Source organism: Cervus elaphus, chromosome X (genome assembly GCF_910594005.1).
Source record: "Cervus elaphus chromosome X, mCerEla1.1, whole genome shotgun sequence".
Classification (NCBI taxonomy): Eukaryota; Metazoa; Chordata; class Mammalia; order Artiodactyla; family Cervidae; genus Cervus; species Cervus elaphus.
Window position 1 is genome coordinate 149,264,729 of NC_057848.1, and position 24,470 is coordinate 149,289,198.

The 24,470-nt window shown below is 36.6% G+C and overlaps 1 protein-coding gene across 1 annotated transcript in view; it reads right to left on the reverse strand.

The window, feature by feature from the left end:
• Positions 1–281: 281 nt before the first annotated feature.
• LOC122690527 (choline-phosphate cytidylyltransferase A-like) overlaps positions 282–24,470 on the reverse strand; it is a 150,145-nt gene continuing 125,956 nt past the window's right edge. The window contains 2 exon segments of the mRNA XM_043897462.1: positions 282–533; positions 536–1,443. Coding sequence (XP_043753397.1) covers positions 397–533; positions 536–1,443 — 1,045 coding nt within the window. The 3' untranslated portion in view covers positions 282–396.

Sequence of the window (24,470 nt, forward strand, 5' to 3'; positions counted from 1 at the left end):
CACCCATATGGCAGAAAGTGAAGAGGAACTAAAGAGCCTCTTGATAAAAGTGAAAGAAGAGAGTGATGAAGTTGGCTTGAAACTCAACATTCAAAAAATGAAGATCATGACATCCAGTCCCATCACTTCATGGCAAATAGATGGGGAAACAATGGAAAGAGTGAGAAACTTTACTTTCTTGGGCTCCAAAATCACTGCAGATGGTGATTGCAGCCATGAAATTATTATTTTTTTGACATTTTAAATTTTTTTCATTTATTTTTTTTTTTTTTTTGGGAGAGAAGAAGCTTTTTTATTTTCCCCACCATGGGAGAAAGGGAAAAAAAGGAGAAAGGGGCTTGCTTCCTCACTGACTGCTTTCTGGCCTGCCACCAGATTTCTGAGGGGAGCACAGCTCTATGGATCAACACTTTCCTCGGTGTGTCCACCCTGTCGGCTCTGTGGACCATAGGCATCATTTTTCGTCAAGCCAGGCTGCACCTGGGCGAGCAGAACATAGGAGCCAAATTTGTTCTGTTCCAGGTAACTATATCCAGTGCTCCTTCTGGACCAAACATTTCCAGGAAACTTCCAATGAATTCTCGGGATTTCTCTTCCCATTTTTGAATGAGGTCAATGCTTTTCTCTTCCACCTTCTGAACAAATTCTTTTGACTTTTCCTCCACATCTTTCACTTTCTTCTTTACTTTGTCAACTCGTTCCTGCAAGTGGTATTTCTTCTCATTGATAAAGCTGACATTGAGTTCCTTTGCTGTGTAGCCCCTCTGGAGGTTCCGCCTGGCATACACATCATAGTCACGGACAATTCGAGTGATGATGTCTGATGTGGAGATACCTTCTGTCCTCTGTGTTGGAGCAAACATGCCTGCTTCCTTGATGTGCTTATAAACATCATCACTCCCAGCAGAAGAATAAGGGATGTCATCGTGAGCCACAAAATCAATCCGGTGTTCTGCCAGGAACTCTGGTGTCAGGGTCCAGGGGGCATTCCTCACCACCTCATCCACATAGCGGCAGTGCTGCACTGCATCATAGCGCTCATTTTCATTCATCACGGTGAAGCCTTTGAAGTTGTGTGTTAGCTCATCACTGCAAACTCCCACAATGAGGTATGTATTAGGGAAAAGGTTCTTTGCTTGCATTAGAGCCCGGGCATGACCAGAATGAAATAAGTCAAATATTCCATCTGCATAAACTCTCACAGGCCGTTCACAAGGAGTTCCTCTGCTGGCTTCTTCCATAGTTACCCTGACATAGGGCTTACTGAAGTCTACTTCAATTTCATCAGAAAAAGGCGCTGGCTGCCGTAAACCAATTGCACAGCGTGGCATTTTTAAAGGAATTCCATCTTCTTCTGTCGCCCCATTGGGTCCAGGTGACCCAGTGACGCGGCGCTCTGAAGAAATTCGACGGGACAGTGACCAGGGGCCGGGGAAACGTGAGCTGCAGTTAAAAGAAGATGGATGCACAGAATTCAGCCAAAGTCAACACAAGGAAGAGGAGGAAAGAGACACATTTATTTTTATTAGTTGGAGGCTAATTACTTTACAATATTGTAGTGGGTTTTGCCATACATTGACATGAATCAGCCATGGATTTACATGTGTTCCCCATCCCGATCCCCCCCTCCCACCTCCCTCCCCATCCCATCCCTCTGGGCCTTCCCAGTGCACCAGCCCTGAGCACTTGTCTCATGCATCCAACCTGGGCTGGTGGTCTGTTTCACCCTTGATAGTATACTTGTTTCAATGCTCTTCTCTCAGAACATCCCACCCTAGCCTTCTCCCACAGAATCTAAAAGTCTGTTCTATACATCTGTGTCTCTTTTCCTGTTTTGCATATAGAGTTATCATTACCATCTTTTTAAATTCCATATATATGTGTTAGTATACTGTATTGGTCTTTATCTTTCTGGCTTACTTCACTCTGTATAATGGGCTCCAGTTTCATCCATCTCATTAGAACTGATTCAAATGTATTCTTTTTAATGGCTGAGTAATATTCCATAGTGTATATGTACCACAGCTTCCTTATCCATTCGTCTGCTGATGGGCATCTAGGTTGCTACCATGTCCTGGCTATTATAAACAGTTGCAGTCATGAAATTAAAAGACGCTTACTCCTTGGAAGAAAAACCATGACCAACCTAGACAGCATATTAAAAAGCAGAGACATTATTTTGCCAACAAAGGTCCATCTAGTCAAAGCAATGGTTTTTCCAGTAGTCATTAATGGATGTGCAAGTTGGACTGTAAAGAAAGCTGAGCACCAATAATTGATGCTTTTGAACTGTGGTGTTGGGAGAAGACTCTTGAGAGTGACTTAGACTGCAAGGAGATCCAACCAGTTCATGCTAAAGGAAATTTGTCCTGAACATTCATTGGAATGACTGATGCTGAAGCTGAAACCCCGATACTTTAGCCACCTGATGCAAAGAACTGACTCCTTGGAAAAGACCCTGCTGCTGGGAAAGATTGAAGGTGGGACGAGAAGAGAACGACAGAGGATGAGATGGTTGGATGGCTTCACCGACTTGATGGATGTGAGTTTGAGCAAGCTCTGGGAGTTGGTGTTGGATAGTGCTCATAATACATTAGGTATGGGCTTCCCTGGTGGTTCAGATGGTAAAGCATCTGTCCACAATGCGGAAGACCAGGGTTCAATCCCTGGTCAGGGAAGATCCCCTGGAGAAGGAAATGGCAACCCATTCCAGTATCCTTGCCTGGAAAATCCTATGGATGGAGGAGCCTGGAAGGCTACAGTCCATCAGGTTGCAAAGAGTCGGACACAACTGAGCGACTTCACTTTTTCACTTTATAATGATGCTAGATCAAAACATTGTTTTATATACACACACACTCTGCAGTGTAACACATTGATTCACATCACATAATCTATTTCAATAGACTTCTCAGGTTTTCCTCATCTCTTTTCAAGCTGCATACATTTTGGGCAGGATATCCAAGCTTTATAAGCTCTAATTTTCTCATCTGTATAATTGGGGATAATGGATAATCTACATTGATTGTGAGGATAATCTACATCATTGACTGTGATTATAACGGATAATCTACATCATTGATTTATATGTTGTTGTGAGGATTAAATGCAATAATATGAGTAAAGGCCATCAGCAAGTGTCTAATGTACATTAACAAATAGTATCTGTTATGTGCATTATTAAGCTAAAATATTTGTGCCTTGTATATGGGTATAGATTAGGTATTATGTCTGCTTATAACAAGTAGGTTGTTCTTGGATATGGCAGGGCAATTTCAAATTATGCATCTGGCTTTATATGAAGAACATACAAGCCAAAAAAAATGAAGCTTGTATGATATAAATAATATTTTTGCACTGAATGTACATTAAGCTGAATCATCAAAGCCAATTGCACACTCAATTAATACTACCTGTGTTACTTTCCAATTACATTTGTCTCTAGCTAATAACCTCAAAACAGGTATCTAACAGTAAAGTCTTGATAAGTTGAAATCACATTTTATTGATTTGGATACAAATACAAATAAGATTTGGGGATTCTAATATTGCTTGATAAAACCCCATTCTTTACAGATGAACAGCTTGAAATTCAATTCCAAATTAAACTATAATTACATCTCTGGCATTATTAAGGTATCAGTATTGGTTAATGACAATTTCCTTGAGATCTGACCATTTATTTTCCTAATCTGTGTGCTGCTCAGAGGCCTGCAGTAGCCACAGAAGCCCTGGTAAAACCTTCTCTTTACAGCAGCGAGTAAAGTGATTCTAGAGGGTGTTATTCTTTTTTCCTTTCTTTCCTTGTAAATAAAGTTTATGTAGGATAAATCCTCTGGCATTACCATTGCAGGATTCTATGCTGAGAGTTTTACAAACTCTTATTCATAAGAAATTACTTTCAGGCAACCTGTACTTAAAGTTGAAGGGAATAAAGTGGGATTATATTTTGCTATTCTTTTTTTTTTCATTTATTTTTATTAGTTGGAGGCTAATTACTTTACAATATTGTAGTGGTTTTTGTCATACATTGACATGATCGGGAGGGGGAATATATTTTGCTATTCTAAAAGTTTACAAAATAAACTCAAAACATTTTTAAGTACCATTGAGGAGTGCAGGGTGTCTGAAGAAGGATAATAAGAAAAACTTCTGGTCAGTGATTCTATTAATTTAAATTTTATAACTTCAAATAATTAGCACCTCATTAAAATCTTTTTTCTGTATTTTGTTAATAAACAACTCAAATATAACAACTGAACATCAGTGTTAGCATGGAATCTTTCACTAAACTATTGAGTTCAGTTCAGTCGCTCAGTTGTGTCCAACTCTTTGCGACTCCATGAATCACAGCACGCCAGGCCTCCCTGTCCATCACCAACTCCCGGAGTCTACCCAAACCCATGTCCATTGAGTAGGTGATGCCATCTAACCATCTCATCCTCTGTCCTCCCCTTCTCCTCCTGCCCTCAATCTTTTCCAGCATCAGAGTCAAGGTCACAGGCCCAGAAGACCCCTCCTCTTAATTCAGAGACACCAGCAGCATGGACTAGTTTCTTATTCTCAGTAACCAGAGTATCAGTTCCAGGAAGTCCCTCTTGTATGTTTCTAGGTTTTAATTATTTCAATCTCTTACCTCTGTTCTTTTAGCACTAGGGCAGTGGCCACATCCTTCCATCACTAACTTTGGAAGTTGCCTTGATCTTTTTTAAAGGTTTTATTTAATTGAAGTGTAGTTGGTTTACTGCAGCATGCTAGGCTTCCATTATTGTTGTTGTTCAGTTGCTCAGTCCTGTCTGACTCTTTGCTACCCTATGGACTGCAGCAGGCCAGGCTTCCCTATGCTTCACCAACTCCTGGAGCTTGCTCAAACTCATGTCCATCAAGTCGGTGATGCCATCCAACCATCTCATCTTCTGTCATCCCTTTCTCCTCCTGCCTTCAATCTTTCCCAGCATCATGGTCTTTTCTAATGAGTCAGCTCTCTGCATCAGGTGGCCAAAGTATTGGAGCTTCAGTTTCAGCATCAGTCCTTTCAATGAATATTCAGGGTTGATTTTCTTTAGATTGACTGGTTTGGTCTATCTGTTGTTCGAGTGACTCTCAAGAGTCTTCTCCAGCTCCACAGTTCAAAAGTGTCAGTGCTTCAGTGCTCAGCCTTCTTTATGGTCCAACTCTCACATCTGTACGTGACTACTACAAAAATCATAGCTTTGACTATGGTTTGTCAGCAGGCATTTGTCAGCAAAGTGATGTCTCTGCTTTTTAATATAGTGTCTAGGTTTGTCACAGCTTTTCTTTCAAGAAGCAAACATCTTTTAATTTCACAGCTGCAGTCACTGTCCACAGTGATTTTGGAGCCCAAGAAAATAAAGTATGTCTCTGTTTTCATTGTTTCCCCATCTATTTGCTGTGAAGTCATGGGAACGGATGCCATGGTCTTAGTTTCTTGAATGTTGAGTTTCAAACAAGCTTTTTCACTTTGCTCTTTCACCTTTATTAAAAGGCTCTTTAGTTCCTCTTTGCTTTCTGCCATTAGGGTGATATCATCTTCATATCTGAGATTATTGACATTTCTCCCAGCAGTCTTGATTCCAGCTTGTGAGTCATCCAGCCCAGCATTTTGCAAGATGTACTCTGCATATAAATTAAATAAGCAGGGTAATACATGTGATCACATATAATTTGTTAAACTATGTGTGCTCTTTGATAAAATAAAGAATTTAAAAATAGCAATCCTACAGGTCAAATTAATTTATTTTATTAACATATAATGAGTTTTATTTATTTATGGGCAAAAGCTGTAGGTCTTCTCTACAGGTTTTAAAAATGTCCAAGAGAAAAAAATATTTAACCATTAAGGTGCTTTTATCTGCATGAAGACAAGCAAATTTACAAATGTTCAAACAAAATAATAGATCACTGACTGGATCAGTATCTGATGTAAAATATTTGTATAATAAAGGTTCAAGTACATGAACAGGTAATGACGTGCTTTATTCACAGTCTTTGTTAACGATGCAGAATACTCAGGTTTGGATCATTGTTCATGATTCATTTCTGTATGCAATGGGAATGTGGAAATAGTGTTTGTTTATTGAGTGCCTTCCTGCCAAATAATTCTTATTCTCAGTACAGTAAGATTCATTGTATTTTTTAAATGTACATTTATAAAGACATAAAATAGATTCATTAGGATTAAGACAATAATTTATTCAGTTTTCAGAGAACTTGGACTAAGTGCTTTAGTAGACATTCTCAAATAAAAGGATGAAAAGAAAGGTAAATCTCAGTCCTGCCTACCAACGATTGACGGTATATAGTTGAACAGCAAACAAGTAACTATGTACATAAAACAATTCCATTACTCTCACTTGACATGTGATGGAATACTCAGCTATTTAATAATCTGTCAAAGTTTTTGAAGTGAGAGCATTGTGATTTGATCCTCAATTTACATTACTTTAAAGCTTCCTTTTAGAAACAGAAGATTACCTGTATCATTCTCAGAAATATTCATTTCAAAAACTTAGCAGTTGCTAGCAGATGTTGTTCTTCTGAGATTAACTCTCTATATGTTAGTGTTTAGCATTTTCAACAAGGTTAATACAGTTAAGTGCATAGATACAGGTTTGATTATCCCTGAAATCCAATGTGTTTTGCCTATTCCTATGGGGAAGAATGCTAGTAATGCCAACAGCTTGAGCATAATGAAAATCCCATGCCATTCATGTATAAACCCCCATTAGATAAAATTTCTATTTTGTAGCTGTTCTAAACAACTGAGAGTAGCTTAGAACTTTAGAACATGTAAGTTAATATTATAAAATTCAACTACAAATCTTATTAAAACAGTCTAGAGACATTAAGTGACTAGTGAAAGATCAGAGCTTCTGTGAGGGCAGTTTTTGGATGAAATACACAGGCACTAATACTCAGTCCCAAAAAGGAACATTGAAGAATCACCATCAGGACTCTGTTTTCAATATGTTACATTGATGGATTTTATTTCCTAATGATTTTATTATTAAATCTTTATAAAAATTACTGGTAGAGGACCATATTCTTTTAGAAAATATGTATGTTACAGTCAGTGAGAAAATTAATAGATATTCTAGAAAAGTAAGATGAGTAAAAGTGTATTATTTTTAAAACTCTAATAAACTATGAATATTATGCAAAATTCAGGAATAATTAATTGGCTATACTAGTACCCAAGAATAAATCATAAAACTGGGCATATTAAAAAGGTGACACAATAAATAAGCAATACAAAATAATAATAGTATTATTATTAAAACACACAAACAATAATAGTTATTCAGGGATCCATATGTTAGGATATTTATCAGATTTTTCTGAGTACCCTTGGTGGTGCTATATGGAAGGTAGCAAGTGAGAGTAGAAATTAGGGTAAATGGACAATGTCAAGTCATACCAAAAAAAAATGAAATAAACCAAGAGTGTGACCTCATACAGCCTGCTAGTCTGATAAATAGGATTAACAGAATTCACTGCAGCTGAAGTTCAAACAGAAATTTTTAAAAATTACATTTATCAAAACCAAGAAACCAACATTGGGACCTTATAGCAATCAAATTACAAATTCTAAACTTATATTTGGTAGATTTGCCACTAGTCTCCTTTCTCTGTTCCAGGATCCAGTCCAGGACTCCACATTGCATTTCTTATGACTATTTAGGCTCCTATGGTCTGTGGCACTTTCTCAGTGTTTGTTTTTCATGACCTTGATAGTATTGAGGACTAGAAAAGGTCAGGTTTCATTCCAGTCCCAAAGAAGGGCAATGCCAAAGAATGTTCAAACTATTGCACGATTGCCTTCAATTCACACACTAGCAAAGTAATGCTCAAAATTCTCTAAGCCAGGCTTTAACAGTATATGAACCATGAATTTCCAGATATTCAAGCTGGATTTTGAAAAGGCAGAGGAACCAGAGATCAAGTTGCCAACATCCGTTAGATCATAGAAAAAGCAAGAGAATTAAAAAAAAAAAATCTACTCTGCTTTATAGATTATGCCAAAGTCTTTGACTGTGTAGATCACAATAAACTGTGGAAAATTCTTCAAGAGATGGGATTACCAGACCACCTTACCTGCTTCCTGAGAAATCTGTATGCAGGTCAAGAAGCAACAGTTAGAACCAGACATGGAACAACAGACTGGTTCCAAGTTGGAAAAAGAGTACGTCAAGGCTGTATATTGTCACCCTGCTTATTTAACTTCTATGCAGAGTACATCATGTGAAATGCTGGGCTGGATGAAGCACAAGCTGGAATCAAGATTGCAGGGAGAAATTTCAATAACCTCAGATATGCAGATGACACCACCCTTGTGGCAGAAAGTGAAGACAAACTGAAAGCCTCTTATGAAGGTGAAAGAGGACAGTGAAAAAGTTGGTTTAAAATTCAACATTCAAAAAATGAAGATCATGGTATCCACTCCCATCACATCACGGCAAATAGATGGGTAAACAATGGAAACTGAGAAACTTTATTTTCTTGGGCTCCAAAATCACTGCTGATGGTGACTGCAGCCATGAAATTAAAAGATGCTTGCTCCTTGGAAGAAAAGCTAAGACAAACCTACACATCCCACTGCAGATTTCAAGCATACAATGTATTTTTATTTTATTTTTTTTTAATTAATTAATTAATTTATTTATTTATTTTTTCCAGTGGGTTTTGTCATACATTGATATGAATCAGCCATGGATTTACATGTATTCCCAATCCCGATCCCCCCTCCCACCTCCCTCTCCACCCGATTCCTCTGGCTCTTCCCAGTGCACCAGGCCGGAGCACTTGTCTCATGCATCCCACCTGGGCTGGTGATCTGTTTCACCATAGATAGTATACATGCTGTTCTTTTGAAATATCCCACCCTCACATTCTCCCACAAAGTTCAAAAGCCTGTTCTGTATTTCTGTGTCTCTTTTTCTGTTTTGCATATAGGGTTATCGTTATCACCTTTCTAAATTCCATAAATATGTGTTAGTATGCTGTAATGTTCTTTATCTTTCTGGCTTACTTCACTCTGTATAATGGGCTCCAGCTTCATCCATCTCATTAGGACTGGTTCAAATGAATTCTTTTTAATGGCTGAGTAATATTCCATGGTGTATATGTACCACAGCTTCCTTATCCATTCATCTGCTGATGGGCATCTAGGTTGCTTCCATGTCCTGGCTATTATAAACAGTGCTGCTATGAACATTGGGGTGCACGTGTCTCTTTCAGATCTGGTTTCCTCAGTGTGTATGCCCAGAAGTGGGATTGCTGGGTCATATGGCAGTTCTATTTCCAGTTTTTTAAGAAATCTCCACACTGTTTTCCATAGCGGCTGTACTAGTTTGCATTCCCACCAACAGTGTAAGAGGGTTCCCTTTTCTCCACACCCTCTCCAGCATTTATTGCTTGTAGACTTTTGGATAGCAGCCATCCTGACTGGTGTGTAATGGTACCTCATTGTGGTTTTGATTTGCATTTCTCTAATAATGAGTGATGTTGAGCATCTTTTCATGTGTTTGTTAGCCATCTGTATGTCTTCTTTGGAGAAATGTCTGTTTAGTTCTTTGGCCCATTTTTTGATTGGGTCATTTATTTTTCTGGAATTGAGCTGCAGGAGTTGCTTGTATATTTTTGAGATTAATCCTTTGTCTGTTGCTTCATTTGCTATTATTTTCTCCCAATCTGAGGGCTGTCTTTTCACCTTGCTTATAGTTTCCTTTGTAGTGCAAAAGCTTTTAAGTTTCATTAGGTCCCATTTGTTTAGTTTTGCTTTTATTTCCAATATTCTGGGAGGTGGGTCATAGAGGATCTTGCTGTGATTTATGTCGGAGAGTGTGTTGCCTATGTTCTCCTCTAGGAGTTTTATAGTTTCTGGTCTTACATTTAGATCTTTAATCCATTTTGAGTTTATTTTTGTGTATGGTGTTAGAAAGTGTTCTAGTTTCATTCTTTTACAAGTGGTTGACCAGTTTTCCCAGCACCACTTGTTAAAGAGGTTGTCTTTTTTCCATTGTATATCCTTGCCTCCTTTGTCAAAGATAAGGTGTCCATAGGTTCGTGGATTTATCTCTGGGCTTTCTATTCTGTTCCATTGATCTATATTTCTGTCTTTGTGCCAGTACCATACTGTCTTGATGACTGTGGCTTTGTAGTAGAGTCTGAAGTCAGGCAGGTTGATTCCTCCCGTTCCATTCTTCTTTCTCAAGATTACTTTGGCTATTCGAGGTTTTTTGTATTTCCATACAAATTGTGAAATTCTTTGGTCTAGTTCTGTGAAAAATACCGTTGGTAGCTTGATAGGGATTGCATTGAATCTATAGACTGCTTTGGGTAGAATAGCCATTTTGACAATATTGATTCTTCCAATCCATGAACACGGTATGTTTCTCCATCTGTTTGTGTCCTCTTTGATTTCTTTCATCAGTGTTTTATAGTTTTCTATGTATAGGTCCTTTGTTTCTTTAGGTAGATATACTCCTAAGTATTTTATTCTTTTTGTTGCAATGGTGAATGGTATTGTTTCCTTAATTTCTCTTTCTGTTTTTTCATTGTTAGTATATAGGAATGCAAGGGATTTCTGTGTGTTAATTTTATATCCTGCAACTTTACTATATTCGTTGATTAGCTCTAGTAATTTTCTGGTAGAGTCTTTAGGGTTTTCTATGTAGAGGATCATGTCATCTGCAAACAGTGAGAGTTTTACTTCTTCTTTTCCTATCTGGATTCCTTTTACTTCTTTGTCTGCTCTGATTGCTGTGGCCAGAACTTCCAACACTATGTTGAATAGTAGTGGTGAGAGTGGGCACCCTTGTCTTGTTCCTGATTTCAGGGGAAATGCCTTCAATTTTTCACCATTGAGGGTGATGCTTGCTGTGGGTTTGTCATATATAGCTTTTATTATGTTGCGGTATGTTCCTTCTATTCCTGCTTTTTGGAGAGTTTTAATCATAAATGAGTGTTGAATTTTGTCAAAGGCTTTCTCTGCATCTATTGAGATAATCATATGGTTTTTATCTTTCAATTTGTTAATGTGGTGTATTACATTGATTGATTTGCGGATATTAAAGAATCCTTGCATTCCTGGGATAAAGCCCACTTGGGACATTTCACCCCAAAACAATCAACTTCACCTTTTTCTCAAGTGCACACGGAACCTTCTCCAGAATAGATCACATCCTGGGCCATAAATCTGGTCTTGGAAAATTCAAAAAAATTGAAATCATTCCAGTCATCTTTTCTGACCACAGTGCAGTAAGATTAGATCTCAATTACAGGAAAAAAATTGTTAAAACTTCAAACATATGGAGGCTAAATAACACGCTTCTGAATAACCAACAAATCATAGAAGAAATCAAAAAAGAAATCAAAATATGTATAGAAATGAATGAAAATGAACACACAACAACCCAAAACCTATGGGACACTGTAAAAGCAGTGCTAAGGGGAAGGTTCATAGCATTACAGGCTTACATCAAGAAACAAGAAAAAAACCAAATAAATAACCTAACTCTACACCTAAAGCAATTAGAGAAGGAAGAAATGAAGAACCCCAGAGTTAGCAGAAGGAAAGAAATCTTAAAAATCAGGGCAGAAATAAATGCAAAAGAAACTAAAGAGACCATAGCAAAAATCAACAAAGCTAAAAGCTGGTTTTTTGAAAAAATAAACAAAATTGACAAACCATTAGCAAGACTCATTAAGAAACAAAGAGAGAAAAACCAAATTAACAAAATTAGAAATGAAAATGGAGAGATCACAACAGACAACACTGAAATACAAAGGATCATAAGAGACTACTACCAGCAGCTCTATGGCAATAAAATGGACAACTCGGATGAAATGGACAAATTCTTAGAAAAGTATAACTTTCCAAAACTGAACCAGGAAGAAATAGAAGATCTTAACAGACCCATCACAAGCAAGGAAATCGAAACTGTCATCAAAAATCTTCCAGCAAACAAAAGCCCAGGACCAGATGGCTTCACAGCTGAATTCTACCAAAAATTTAGAGAGGAGCTAACACCTATCTTACTCAAACTCTTCCAGAAAATTGCAGATGAAGGTAAGCTTCCAAACTCATTCTATGAGGCCACCATCACCCTAATTCCAAAACCAGACAAAGATGCCACAAAAAAAGAAAACTACAGGCCAATATCACTGATGAACATAGATGCAAAAATCCTTAACAAAATTCTAGCAAACAGAACCCAACAACATATTAAAAAAATCATACACCATGACCAAGTGGGCTTTATCCCAGGAATGCAAGGATTCTTTAATATCTGCAAATCAATCAATGTATTTTTAATTATAATCATCACACTGTACATTAGATTCTTGGAACTTAATCACCTTGAAACTGAAAGTTTGTATCCATTGACCAACATTATGCTATAAAAAACGTTAAATTTTATAGGACCCAGATAATTTAACATCCTGTTAATTTGAAACAGTTACTAAATCTTCAGTGAAAATATCTGGTTCTATTCTGAAGGTTTATTTTCAACATTTTTATTGTGTGATTAATTACATCACTATCAATTATGTCACTGATATTTTAAGTTTTACTTTTCCTTGCTGGCCTCATTCATTTCATTTTTGCTTTCTATCACACAAATGAAGGAACCACTGCTGATAAAACATGTTTTATAATGGAAAACCTAGTAGTTTATAGGGACTCTGGATCACATGTTGGCTATTAGATAAATCAGTAATTTAAGTTTTGATAGGATAACTTTTGCATAAATATGTAAGATCCTGATGATACTATGGAAACCAAAATTAAAATAGTCTTTAATATTTAGATATTTTGGCTGAGTCTTGACAGGACAGTTGACTTCACATTCTGGGTAGCTGTGACAAACCCTATTTACTTCATACTCAAGTAGTGGTTGAGTTATTAAAGCATTACCATGCTTTTGTATATGTCTAACAGAATATCCAACTAATAGTGACTAAATTAGTTATTAATATGGTGCAATATTGGTGAGAGCTAATGGAATACTTGGAATGGTCATCAGTCTGGCATGCTCTGACTTATTGTGTTTATGTGAAAAGTAGTGATGTTAGATTAGACAAATCCTTACTTTCAAATATGCTTCAAAATCATCTAATTCCAATTACATTCTAATGGCATTAGCCATTTATAGGAATATTTCAAGATTATGTTCCTGACTAACTTTCATTGGAGTGAATTAAAGTAAGCCAGGATGCAAGTTCTATTTTAGAATTGTCCTATAGAATATGGTTCTGATTTGGGTGGGGAAGCAGGAAATTAACTGATGGGAGAGGAGCTACTATCTCTGATGTAACAACACTGGGAGAGAAAGGAAAACTTTGCTCCCAAGGCCACGATGGATGACAGCAGAAACATGAGAAGGTTGATTTCCACTCTTAGGTTTTCAAAATGTGTCTGGGCACATCCTTGTTTTTCATATGAGGAGCTGCAACAGTTTTCAATACCTCATATGAATAGGACCACCAATCAGTCAAAAACGAGGCCATCACAGCTAAGGCCTTAGCCCAAAGTGATCAGGATGACATAAAGTCTATCAACACAAAGGGATATCTAGATCGTGAATATTTTCTAAATTTAGACCAAGGATCACAGAAATGTGACTTCAATCTTTTACTGTTAACTACATTTTTTCCTTTCTTTTATGTCCACAGCTACATAATACTTATTTTCTTTTCATGGTGGTGGTTTAGTCGCTAAGTCATGTTCAACTCTTGTGACCCCATAGACTGTAGCCCACCAGGTTCCTCTGTCCATGGGGATTCTCCAGGCAGGAATATGGAGGGGATTGCCATTTCCTTCTCCAGGGGATCTTCCCAACCCAGGAATCGAACCCAGGTCTCCTGCATTGCAGGCAGATTCTTTACCAACTGAACTACCTATTGATAAAATATGGCTAAATCAATTGATATAAACAAAGGAGAACTGAAAAACAATCTGTCTATGTAACTTAGACCAAGATAGAAGTCATTCTGAAAATGATGTATAAAAACTCATTTGAAATAGTTTCCATTTCCATTAACAGTTAATGAGAGGAAAACTGATATGCTCAAGACTTGATTTCCTGTCATTGGGAGCAGGTTTGTTCTAATTGATTCATTCGTTGATTCTCTATCTATCTATATAAAGAGAGACAAACACAGACATATAGTGGTGTGTGTGCACAGATACACATATACCAGATAAATGTAATTACCAGTTGGTAAACAGCATTTATTATTTGAGTGTTATTTAGACTTTAAAAAATTATTACATACAAGTTTAAAAAGTATTAGTTTATCATTTATTAATTTTAATAATTGACTAGTGGATCTATTTGTGATTTACAAGTTTACATTTTTCAAGTTGGGACAGAAATATACAAGAATTTTATCAGGCCATGATTATTAAAACGGAAGATAAAGTTACAAACAGAAACACATTTCATAAAGTTTCCTATTGTCCTTTCTAATTATGGGCACAAAGTTAATCTGGTCTTTCAGTCCTGGTACCAGGACATAATCAAATTTCCTTATTTAAAATTCAGAGAATTGTAATTAATCTTAATCATTCTGTTTACAGGATGCCAGTTAGAAAGTGCTTTACAATTACAGGTTTTAACAAAAGGAATACACTTTAGATTCTGAGGGAGCACGTTTTTATACACCCATGTTATGTTACTTGGTAGATTAAACTCTAGGTCCTGAACCACCTGCTGTGATGATGGATTTAACACTTCATAATGAGCGCTAAGTAATATTTACTGTGTATCCTCATTTGCATTAAGTTGCTTTATGTTAGAGAAAGAAGAACCTTATGTTGAGTTTATTAGAGTAGTATTACATTTAAGACCTCCAGACTTTTCCCCATCTGTTAACTGAAATAACTTTTACTTATGAAAGCAGACCAAAATAAATGTACTTCAATTAAACTACTTGTTTCATAGCCATGGAGTTTATTTTACATTTTCTGTCTCAGTGGGAGATGGAGACTATGCAGAGGTAATGATGTCTTTATTAAACTACTTGACTCCATTCAAGAAAAAGTAAATATGTTTAATGAAAAATATTTTTGTAAATTAAGGACAAACAAGTCAAGAAAAGTGGAAAATTTGCTGAAGCATGTAAGTAATAAAACTTATATAGCGTCTATTTTTTTTTTTTTGCTTTTTATATAAATTTCTGAAGAAAAGAAGAGTCAAGGTTAGTGTTTCTCCTCTGAACTCATTCCAGCTCTCATTTGTTTACTCATTTAATTCAGTTCTAGTTATTGAAAATTGTAGAGTCTTTTTGTCAAGAGTGCTGACAAATAGGTAAGTTGAGGGTAACCTTCATTTTTAAGACCTGTATGTCCAGTTGAATTATCACATTAACTACTTTTTATCACAACTGAATATGTGTGAATCTTTGGTTACTGCAATTCATTCCTACAAAAGGTCAAGTGTGGCCAGATATTGGTCATCAAAAATCTTTCTCTCTTAATGCCCCAAGTATTTATCATTAATATTTAATGGAAAATATCTTTCCTGCAATAGCCACAAAAAAAGGATCAGACCTACCTTTATATTTTTTGTTTGACAGTCTTCAACTTCATACCTTTATCCCTATTAACCTAGACCACTCATAGTCAATATATACATTTATTTTTAAAGTATCAAAACTAATTTGCTGCAGACAAGTTTGTGAACCTATGAATATGTCTTTTGGTGACTTATTTCCCCATTTATTATTTTTTCTAGATTTTTCTCAACTCTGAAAGTCACATTTTTTTCTATTTTACCACTAACAAAATCTACTCTAATAAAATACCTGTCTACCAAATCATTTTATAAATAAGGCCATAATTTCTGTGGATTAAGCTGTACTTTAAATAAGGAAAAAACTTAGTGATTCCTGATTCTAATAATGAAATTTCAGGATTGGGGGGCTGGTCAGTGAGATCTTTTAAAGAATGGAAGAGCTGCTTAAACCATATCATGTGGATAGTTTCTTACCTATTTTGCGGAAGGGCTATGTTTTAAATGAGAAAAATAGCATAGTTATGAAGTCACAATATTTATATCTGCCCCTTATATGTAAAATGTTTAAAGAAAATTTTGATCTCATTTGTAAAGGCAACATCTCAGGACCATCATAAAGAAGAGTTAAATATATTAGACTGCATGAGCTGTCAAGTCAAAATTCAGTCATTTTGCTCAAATTGAATGAAATTGGATCAATCAACTCTTCATTACATATGGCCTTTATATTTATAGATTTTACCAATAATTGTGCTGTTGTTAAAATACTTAAGAAGCTTGGAATATAAAAATTCCCTGTTTTACCAGTGTTTAAGTGAAGGATATAGAGAATTAGTCTATAGAGAATAGCTATGAAAATTTGTTAAATGATTGAGGAAATTGTCAGTAAATGATATTTAAATATGTTTATTTTAAGAAAGATAATTAGGATAATTTATATCACAATAAGGCTTTTATAAATCTGAACTGTGGGAAAGTTTTCCTTTATTAATACTTGTAATATTCAGGTCTTATTCTTAAAAGAATTTAAAACTGACTTAACTTTGATGTTACATGAAATGCTTTCTTCTCAAAATCAGCTTAGCATTAGTACTCACTGTAATTGTTGAACAATTCATGTCGGGATACAGAAATACCTATTTCTATCCATATTAATACAACAACATTACAGCTAAACATGACCTCAATGCATTCAGTGTTGAACTTTGACTAGCCTTGTTGGGATTATTAACTCTGCCTGCTTCTACTATGCTATATTTTCTTAAAAACTCCCAAGCATCTTTCAGAAGTGATTAGCAGTCGCCAAAAAAGAAGTTTGTATTTTTTTAAAAGCTAGGAAATCAGATAAAAACAAATTTCATAGCTCAATATTATACCATGCATTTTTTGCTCTCCATAGAAGTAGAAGAATCAGAAATTATGCCCCATTCATGATATTCCATAAATATTTAGGAACTTAATTTCTTATAAACATATCTGTACTTTGCTCAAAACTGTCCAAATAGAGTGGGGGAGGGATATATGTGGTTTTAGCAAATAATAATATCAAATAATTTGCATTAGTATTTAAATTGTTGTGCAGCCGCTAAGTCATCTCTGACTCTTTGCTACACCGTGGACTGCAGCATGCCAGGCTGCTCTGTTCTTCACCATCTCTTGAAGCTTGCTCAAACTCATGTCCATTGAGACGGTGATGCCATCCAACCATCTGGTCCTCTGTTGTCCCCTTCTCCTCCTGCCTTCAATCTTTCCCAGCATCAGGGTCTTTTCCAATGAGTCAGCTCTTCACATCAGGTAGCCAAAGTATTGGAGCTTCAGCATCAGCACTCCTAATGAATATTCAGGACTGATTTCCTTTAGGATTGACTGGTTTGATCTCCTTGCAGTCCAAGGGACTCTCGAGTGTCTTCTCCAACACTACAGTTCAAAAACATCAATTCTTTAGTGCTCAGCCTTCTTTATGGTCCAACTCTCACATCCATACATGACTACTGGAAAAACCATAGCTTTGACTAGACAGACCTTTGTCGGCAAAGTAACGTCCCTGCTTTAGAATACGCTGTCTAGGTTAGTCATGGCTTGTCTTCATGTGGCATCATGAGCCTACTACCATATCAAAATATTGATTGTATTGTATATAACAATAATATATAGGCCATTTCATGGAATTAGAAAAATAATAAAATGAATAATCATTCTCTCTTCTAAACCATGATTTATGATTAATCAGATATCTTCTTCTGATACTTCCTGTTTTGTTTTTCCATTTTATGTAATAAGAAGGAGAAAATAAGTTAGGGGATGGTACCAACTTGGGCTATGGTCAAAATCTTAAATAAGATTTAGAAAATTGAAAACTTTTACTATATATTTATCTTGAGCAGTAAGAGCAGTTTGCTTCACCATCACTATTGTAAGGAGTACAAAACTTAGCCAAAGAATTTAAATCATGGCAAAGACCTGAAGGAGGCTGGATCCATTCTATTACATTTTTCTAATTTAAATGTTTTTCATGAGAATTCTAGATGAATAGAGGTCAAGGTGATGAATCAGAAGGAAATTCCAGCACTCACCTCCTCCCACCAACAAAATTATGATTATTTACAGAGCAGAGTCTATGAAAATGACCTGAACACTGGCAGTACAGCTTTTTGGCAACTAAATACAAGACATGTAGGACAGCGGAGGCACAGTATGGTCAGGATTCATACCCCAGGGATTGTGACCTATGAATGGGAGTAATATCACAACCATAAGGGTCATCCCCAAGGGGTCTGAGCCCCACATTGGGCTCCCCAGCCTGAGGATCCTGCAATAGGAAGAGAAGCCCTCAGAGTATCTGACTTTGAAAATTACATACAATTGTGCACAGCAGTGAGACAGAGGAATATGTTCCAAATGAAAGAATGAGATATAACCTCACACAAAGAGATAAATGAAGTAGAGATAAGCAATCTGTCTGATAAAGAATTTAACATATGATCATAAAGATGTTGAAAAAAAATTGGGAGAAGATTGTATGAACAGGATAGTAAGTTAGAAGTTTTAAACAGAGTTAGAAAATAAAAAAGATACAAACAGAGATGAAGAATACAGTATCTAAAAATAAACTAGAAGGAATGCACAGTAGATTAGAAGACAGAAACAGCAGATGGATGATCTAGAAGACAAAGTAGTGGAAATTAGCTAAAGTGAACAGGGCAGGGGGTGGAAACAAACTAAAAAGGGAGATACCTCAGCAATCAGAAAAGAAAAAGAAATCCAGATTTGAATAGAAGAAGTAAAACTGTCTATTGTCTGCAGATGACATAATACTATAAAAAGAAAATCCTAAAGATGCTACCCTTGTGCACTGTTTGTGGGGTTGTAAATTGGTATAGCTACTATGGAAACCAGTATGGAGTTTCCTTAAAAAAAAAATACAAAATGAAACTACCATATGAATCAGTGATTCCACTTTGGGTATTTATCTTAAGAAAATAAAAACACTAATTTGAAAATATATATACCCTAAAATTTAATTTAGCATTTATTTAGGGTATCCAAGATAGGGGAGTAACCTAAGTGTCTATCAGTAAAGGAATGGGTAGAGTATGTGTGTATATATTTGCAATGGAATATTAGTCATTAAAAAAATCTTGCCATTTGCAACAACATGGGTGAATCTCCAGGGTATTATGTTAACTAGTATAAGTTAGAAAAAGACAAACGCTGTATCATCGTATGTGGCATTAAAAAAACTTAACAAACAAGATGAAAACAGATTCGTAGAGAATGAATGGGCGGTTTTCAGAGGGTAAGGGGATGAGGGCACAATAGATTGGGGAATCAAGAGGTGTAAACCTCTAGATGTAATATAAACCGTGTGTATGTAAGGTACAGGCTTCCCTGGTGGCTCAGACAGTAGAAAATTTGTCTGCTATGCAGGAGACCTGGGTTTGATCCCTGACTTGGAAAGATCCCCTGGAGAAGGAAATAGCTACTCACTCCAGTATTCTTGCCTGGGAAATCCCATGGACAGAGGAGCATTGTGGGCTACTGTCCATGGGGTCTCACAGAGTCAGACATGACCGAACAGCTAAACACTTCTCTATGCTATGCAATGTATAGCATAAAGAATATTGTCAACAATATTTTAATAACTTTGAGGATAGATGTTTGTAAATGTCAAATCACTATGTAATACACCTGAAACTAACATAATACTGTATGTTATCTATATCTCCAAAAAAAGAAACTGGCAACCCATGCTGAAAGCTCTTAAGTAGAGAGCCATTCCTACAGGGCAGAATCCAAGTTCCTTTGTATGGGTACATGGACGTTCATTTTCTGCCCTTGCCTGTTTTTCCAGTCTCCTCTTCTGAGCCTCCCAACCTAACCTATTACAAAACGATCTAGATGACAGTGTGTGTGTGTTTGTACGTTGATTGCTGGATTGAGCCTCTAAACTGAAGTCCTCTCAGTTTCTGTGGTACTCAGCACACACAAACTGAATATCATGGAGCAGTATTTTGCTCATGTTAATCATTTTGGAAAGCTCTGTTAAAGAGGTGTAACTGCAGGCCATATAGCTATAACAGGAAGTATTGCTTTTCCTTTCTTTGTTACATGAGTTTTTTTTTTTTATCTGACCTGCCTGTATTTTGAAAGAGTTCCCAGTTATCCAAATAAACCAACAGAGTTTAGGTTGAATGTGTTGTAGGCTAAATGGTGATTAATTAATGGTCCTCAGAAGAGGACCTTAACTTGACACAATCAATGGTAGATTGGCTACTTCCAGATGAAAATGGTTTTGCTCCCCCAAACAAAAGCCTGTTAAAGACTACTATGAATCTGTATCCAGTGTGAAGTGTGTTTCTTCTCTTCCCTTTTGGTTTGTAAAGTTTAAAGGAGTATTCTAATATGACACCTTTGTCCTGGACTAGTGTTTTACTGTCTAGTTGCTTATTGTGCTATAGTGGACAGTTCACTTATCACCTACCCAAAGGCTAAGCGGGGGGAAAGATTGAACAGAAAAAGAGACACAGATGTACACAACAGACTTTTGGACTCTGTGGGAGAAGGCGAGGGTGGGATGTCCTGAGAGAATAGCATTGAAACAAGTATACTATCAAGGGTGAAACAGATCACCAGCCCAGGTTGGATGCATGAGACAAGTGCTCAGGGCTGGTGCACTGGGAAGACCCAGAGGGATGGGATGGGGAGGGAGGCTGGAGCGGGGATCGGGGTGGGGAACACATGTAAATCCATGGCTGATTCATATCAATGTATGGCAAAAACCACTACAATATTGTAAAGTAATTAGCCTCCAACTAATAAAAATAAATGAAAAAAAAAGAAAGCATTTGAATAATATGGTAGAGAAATCTGTCAAAAATATAATTAATAACAATGCAAAAACAAATATGTAACATTTACTTCAAATTCCTTATAATGCTGTATATTTGTATAAAAATAATACTCTATTAAATCAACATAGCACTTTTAAGGAAGAGTTCTAAATAAGGTTCTGTGAACTGGTTGCAGGATAAGGTTCCAGTAGATTGTAAACAAACCATGCTCATGAGCAAAATCTTATGTGTATGGTAATATGGGGAGTTTTCTTAGAAAAATGACCATAGTTTTCATTACATTCTCAAAAGGTTCTGTGATGGTGCCTCTCAAAATAACGTCATCTTTGCGTTACATTTCTCAAAGCAACATACCTTGATTGTTTCTTTTCTTTTAGAAAATAAAACACCAATACAGTATACTAACACATATATATGGAATTTAGAAAGATGGTAATGATAACCCTATATGCGAGACAGCAAAAGAGACACAGATATATAGAACAGTCTTTTGGACTCTGTGGGAGAAGGTGAGGGTGGGATGATTTATTTGAGAGGATAGCATTGAAATATGTATATTATCATATGTGAAACAGATCACCAGTCCAGGTTCGATGCCTGAGACAGGGTGCTCAGGGCTGGTGCACTGGGATGACCCTGAGGGGTGGGATGGGGAGGGAGGTGGGAGGGAGGGTCAGGATGGGGACACATGTACACCCATGGCTGATTCATGTCAATGTATGGCAAAACCATTACAGTATTGTAAAGTAATTAGCCTCCAATTAAAATAAATAAAATTTTTTAAAAAGAACATAACACTGTGGAGAGAAACAAAATTATCATTGTTCTTATTTATTCATAGGAGAATGAGACGCATGAATGTTAAGGAACTGGCCCAATCTTACAGGCAATAATTTTAGAAATCAAGCTGAGGTCCCAGGAAATTTGATGGCTAGTCCAGTGATCTTTCTTGTAAGATGAAGGATGATGTAGTTAATTTTAAGCACATTGGATACACTTCTTTAAAAGTAAAACCATAGATTCAAATGTATTTTGTCTGAAATATAGATGCAAGATGTTTCTGTTTAGAAGCTGTCACTTGATTTGTCCAATACATCTTGGTCTAATACTACATCCCATATCCCTGCAGTGTTATATTTTGGATTCTGGCAGGAGAGAATAGTGCTTTATGAATAGTGTGAATATTGAACTCTTTGGAGAGTCAGAGGATGAGGGGAACTTATTTGCAAAGCAGAAGTCCTGAAAGAGCAATATTTCAGGTCTTTGCCCTCAATGATAAAAGAAGGCTATTTGATAAGCAAAGTCAAAAGGACTGTCTTTCTTTATACATGAAAGGCAGTACAATACTGATGTATCCAAACAAAAGATTACAGAAATAAAAATGAGTTTTTGTTTTTGCATTTTTTCCCTGTTTTGATTTGGCTTGACTTTTTGTCCACTCAACTGAACATTCAGGCAGTACTAATAAAATAGGGAGTAACTTTTGCCACCAATGAAAAGTAATATATCTTTTGGATGTCCCAAAGTTAGGGGAAATATACAGGATTTTAAGAGAAAAATAATTTTTGATTAGTAATAAGGTAACATTGCCCACATGCAAATATAAGAAATGAGATTTGCATAATGGATTGAAATAGGTGACCAAGTGAAAGATCTTACTGTCTTTCTAATTCTATCAGGCCAGGGCAATATTGATAATACTACCACTCAAGCCTCCTGTATAAAAGTTTAAACATGTTTTGATACATCATTCTTGTTATGAAAAAGAAACTCCTTTATTGGAGTGAACTTTTAACTTCTTCAATTCACAAAATATGCATTATCTATCAAGATTTAACTAAAGAAACATAAGCAATAGGAGATACGTGTTAAGGGATTTATTGTAAGCAATTGGCTTATGCAGTTATGGTGCTTGCTAGTTCAGTCTCAAATCTGTTGGACAGGCCACCTGGGAAAGGGCACCTGGGCATTTTTTTCCCTTAAGTCTTGCCTCTTCTCATAAGGTATTTTGACAAATTGAATTAGGACTATCTAGATATCAAGCATAATCTCCTTTACTTAACATCAGCTTATGATTGATATTAATTATTGCTACAAAATAACTTTGCAGAAATACTTATAAGTGTTTGATTGACTACCTAGCCACTGTATCCTAGTCAAGTTGACACATAAAACTGGCCATCACAATGTATTACTTATTCATTTGGCACTCAGTGTATTAAGTATTGCCTAGGCTAAGTTAATACTATTCATTCCCATGACTGTACTAGTCCAAAATTGTTCCAAACCCCAGATGTCAGCACAATTTTCCCCTAAAGAGAGAATAAATATTTTTAGGTTTGCAGACCATATGGTTTCCATCATAACAAAAGTACATAAATGAATGAGTGTGTTCCAATAAGACTTTACTTATGGAAATATGTGATCTTCCCTTGGGCTACAGTTGACTTACCTTCTGCTGTAAACCTGCATTTAAATTCTTAACATCATCACAGATTATGGAGCACTTGTGAATAAGATGCTGTCTTGGAGCCTACACCACTTGGACGTAGCATAAACATCTTAACATCTAGTTAGAAGAATGGATATGCAAATAGTGGAGTACAGGTCAAGGTTAAAATTGATGAAGTTCTACTTACAGTGTTCTGGGAAGACAGATAAGACTGTCTTTAAATACATCTGTGGGGTTTAGGTAGTGTTTCCTCAGATAGTTGACCTCTGATTTGGCCCCTCAGGACGTCTCTAAATAGAAGGGGTAAGGAAGGAGCAAAGAGGAGAAAAGGACAGACTCACGGAAACATTTTTGGAGGCAGAAAACTAAACAAGTTTGATGGGCAGTGACTAATCCAGCATCACCAAAAGATGCGTGGAAAAAGACTGGATTTTATACTAGGAAGCTGGGCTATTATCCTATAGGAAATGGGGAGACCATAAATTAAAGTCAAGGAGAGTATATATTTGATTACAAAACTCCAAAGAGTCTCACAACAACAAGCAATAACTGGGGCTTTCCTGGTGGCTCAGTGGTAAAGAATCCGCCTGCCAATGCAGTTGGAACCCTGGTCTGGGAAGATCCCATATACCATGGAACAACTGAGTCCATGCGCCCCAACTACTGAGCTTGTGCTCCAGAGCCAGGAGGCACGACTACTGAGCCCACACGTGGTAACTACGGAGGCCCATGCCCCCTAGAGCCCGTGTTCTGCAGCAAGAGGGGCCACTGCAGTGAGAATCCCGTGTGCCTCAACTAGAGAGCAGCCTTCACTCCCCGCAGCAAGAAAAAGCCCAAAGACCCAGCAGAGCCGAAACTGAATAATTAAAATGAAAAAAAAGCAAAAGCAGAAACCAAGTTATCTGCTAGATACTATTGGTGACCGGCCTGGTACTAATTCTCCCTTTCCTCTGTGTACTCCAATTCTTTTTTAAAGATGAATCTCTTCCCATGCAGACCGTGCACTTTGAGGAGAACAGTTCCATGTAGTTTGAGGAGTAATCTTTAATGTTCTAAGAATAATCTCGTCTGCGTTATTATGGGTACAAAATAAACAAAGATGCTTTATTCTATAAGAAAGGAAGA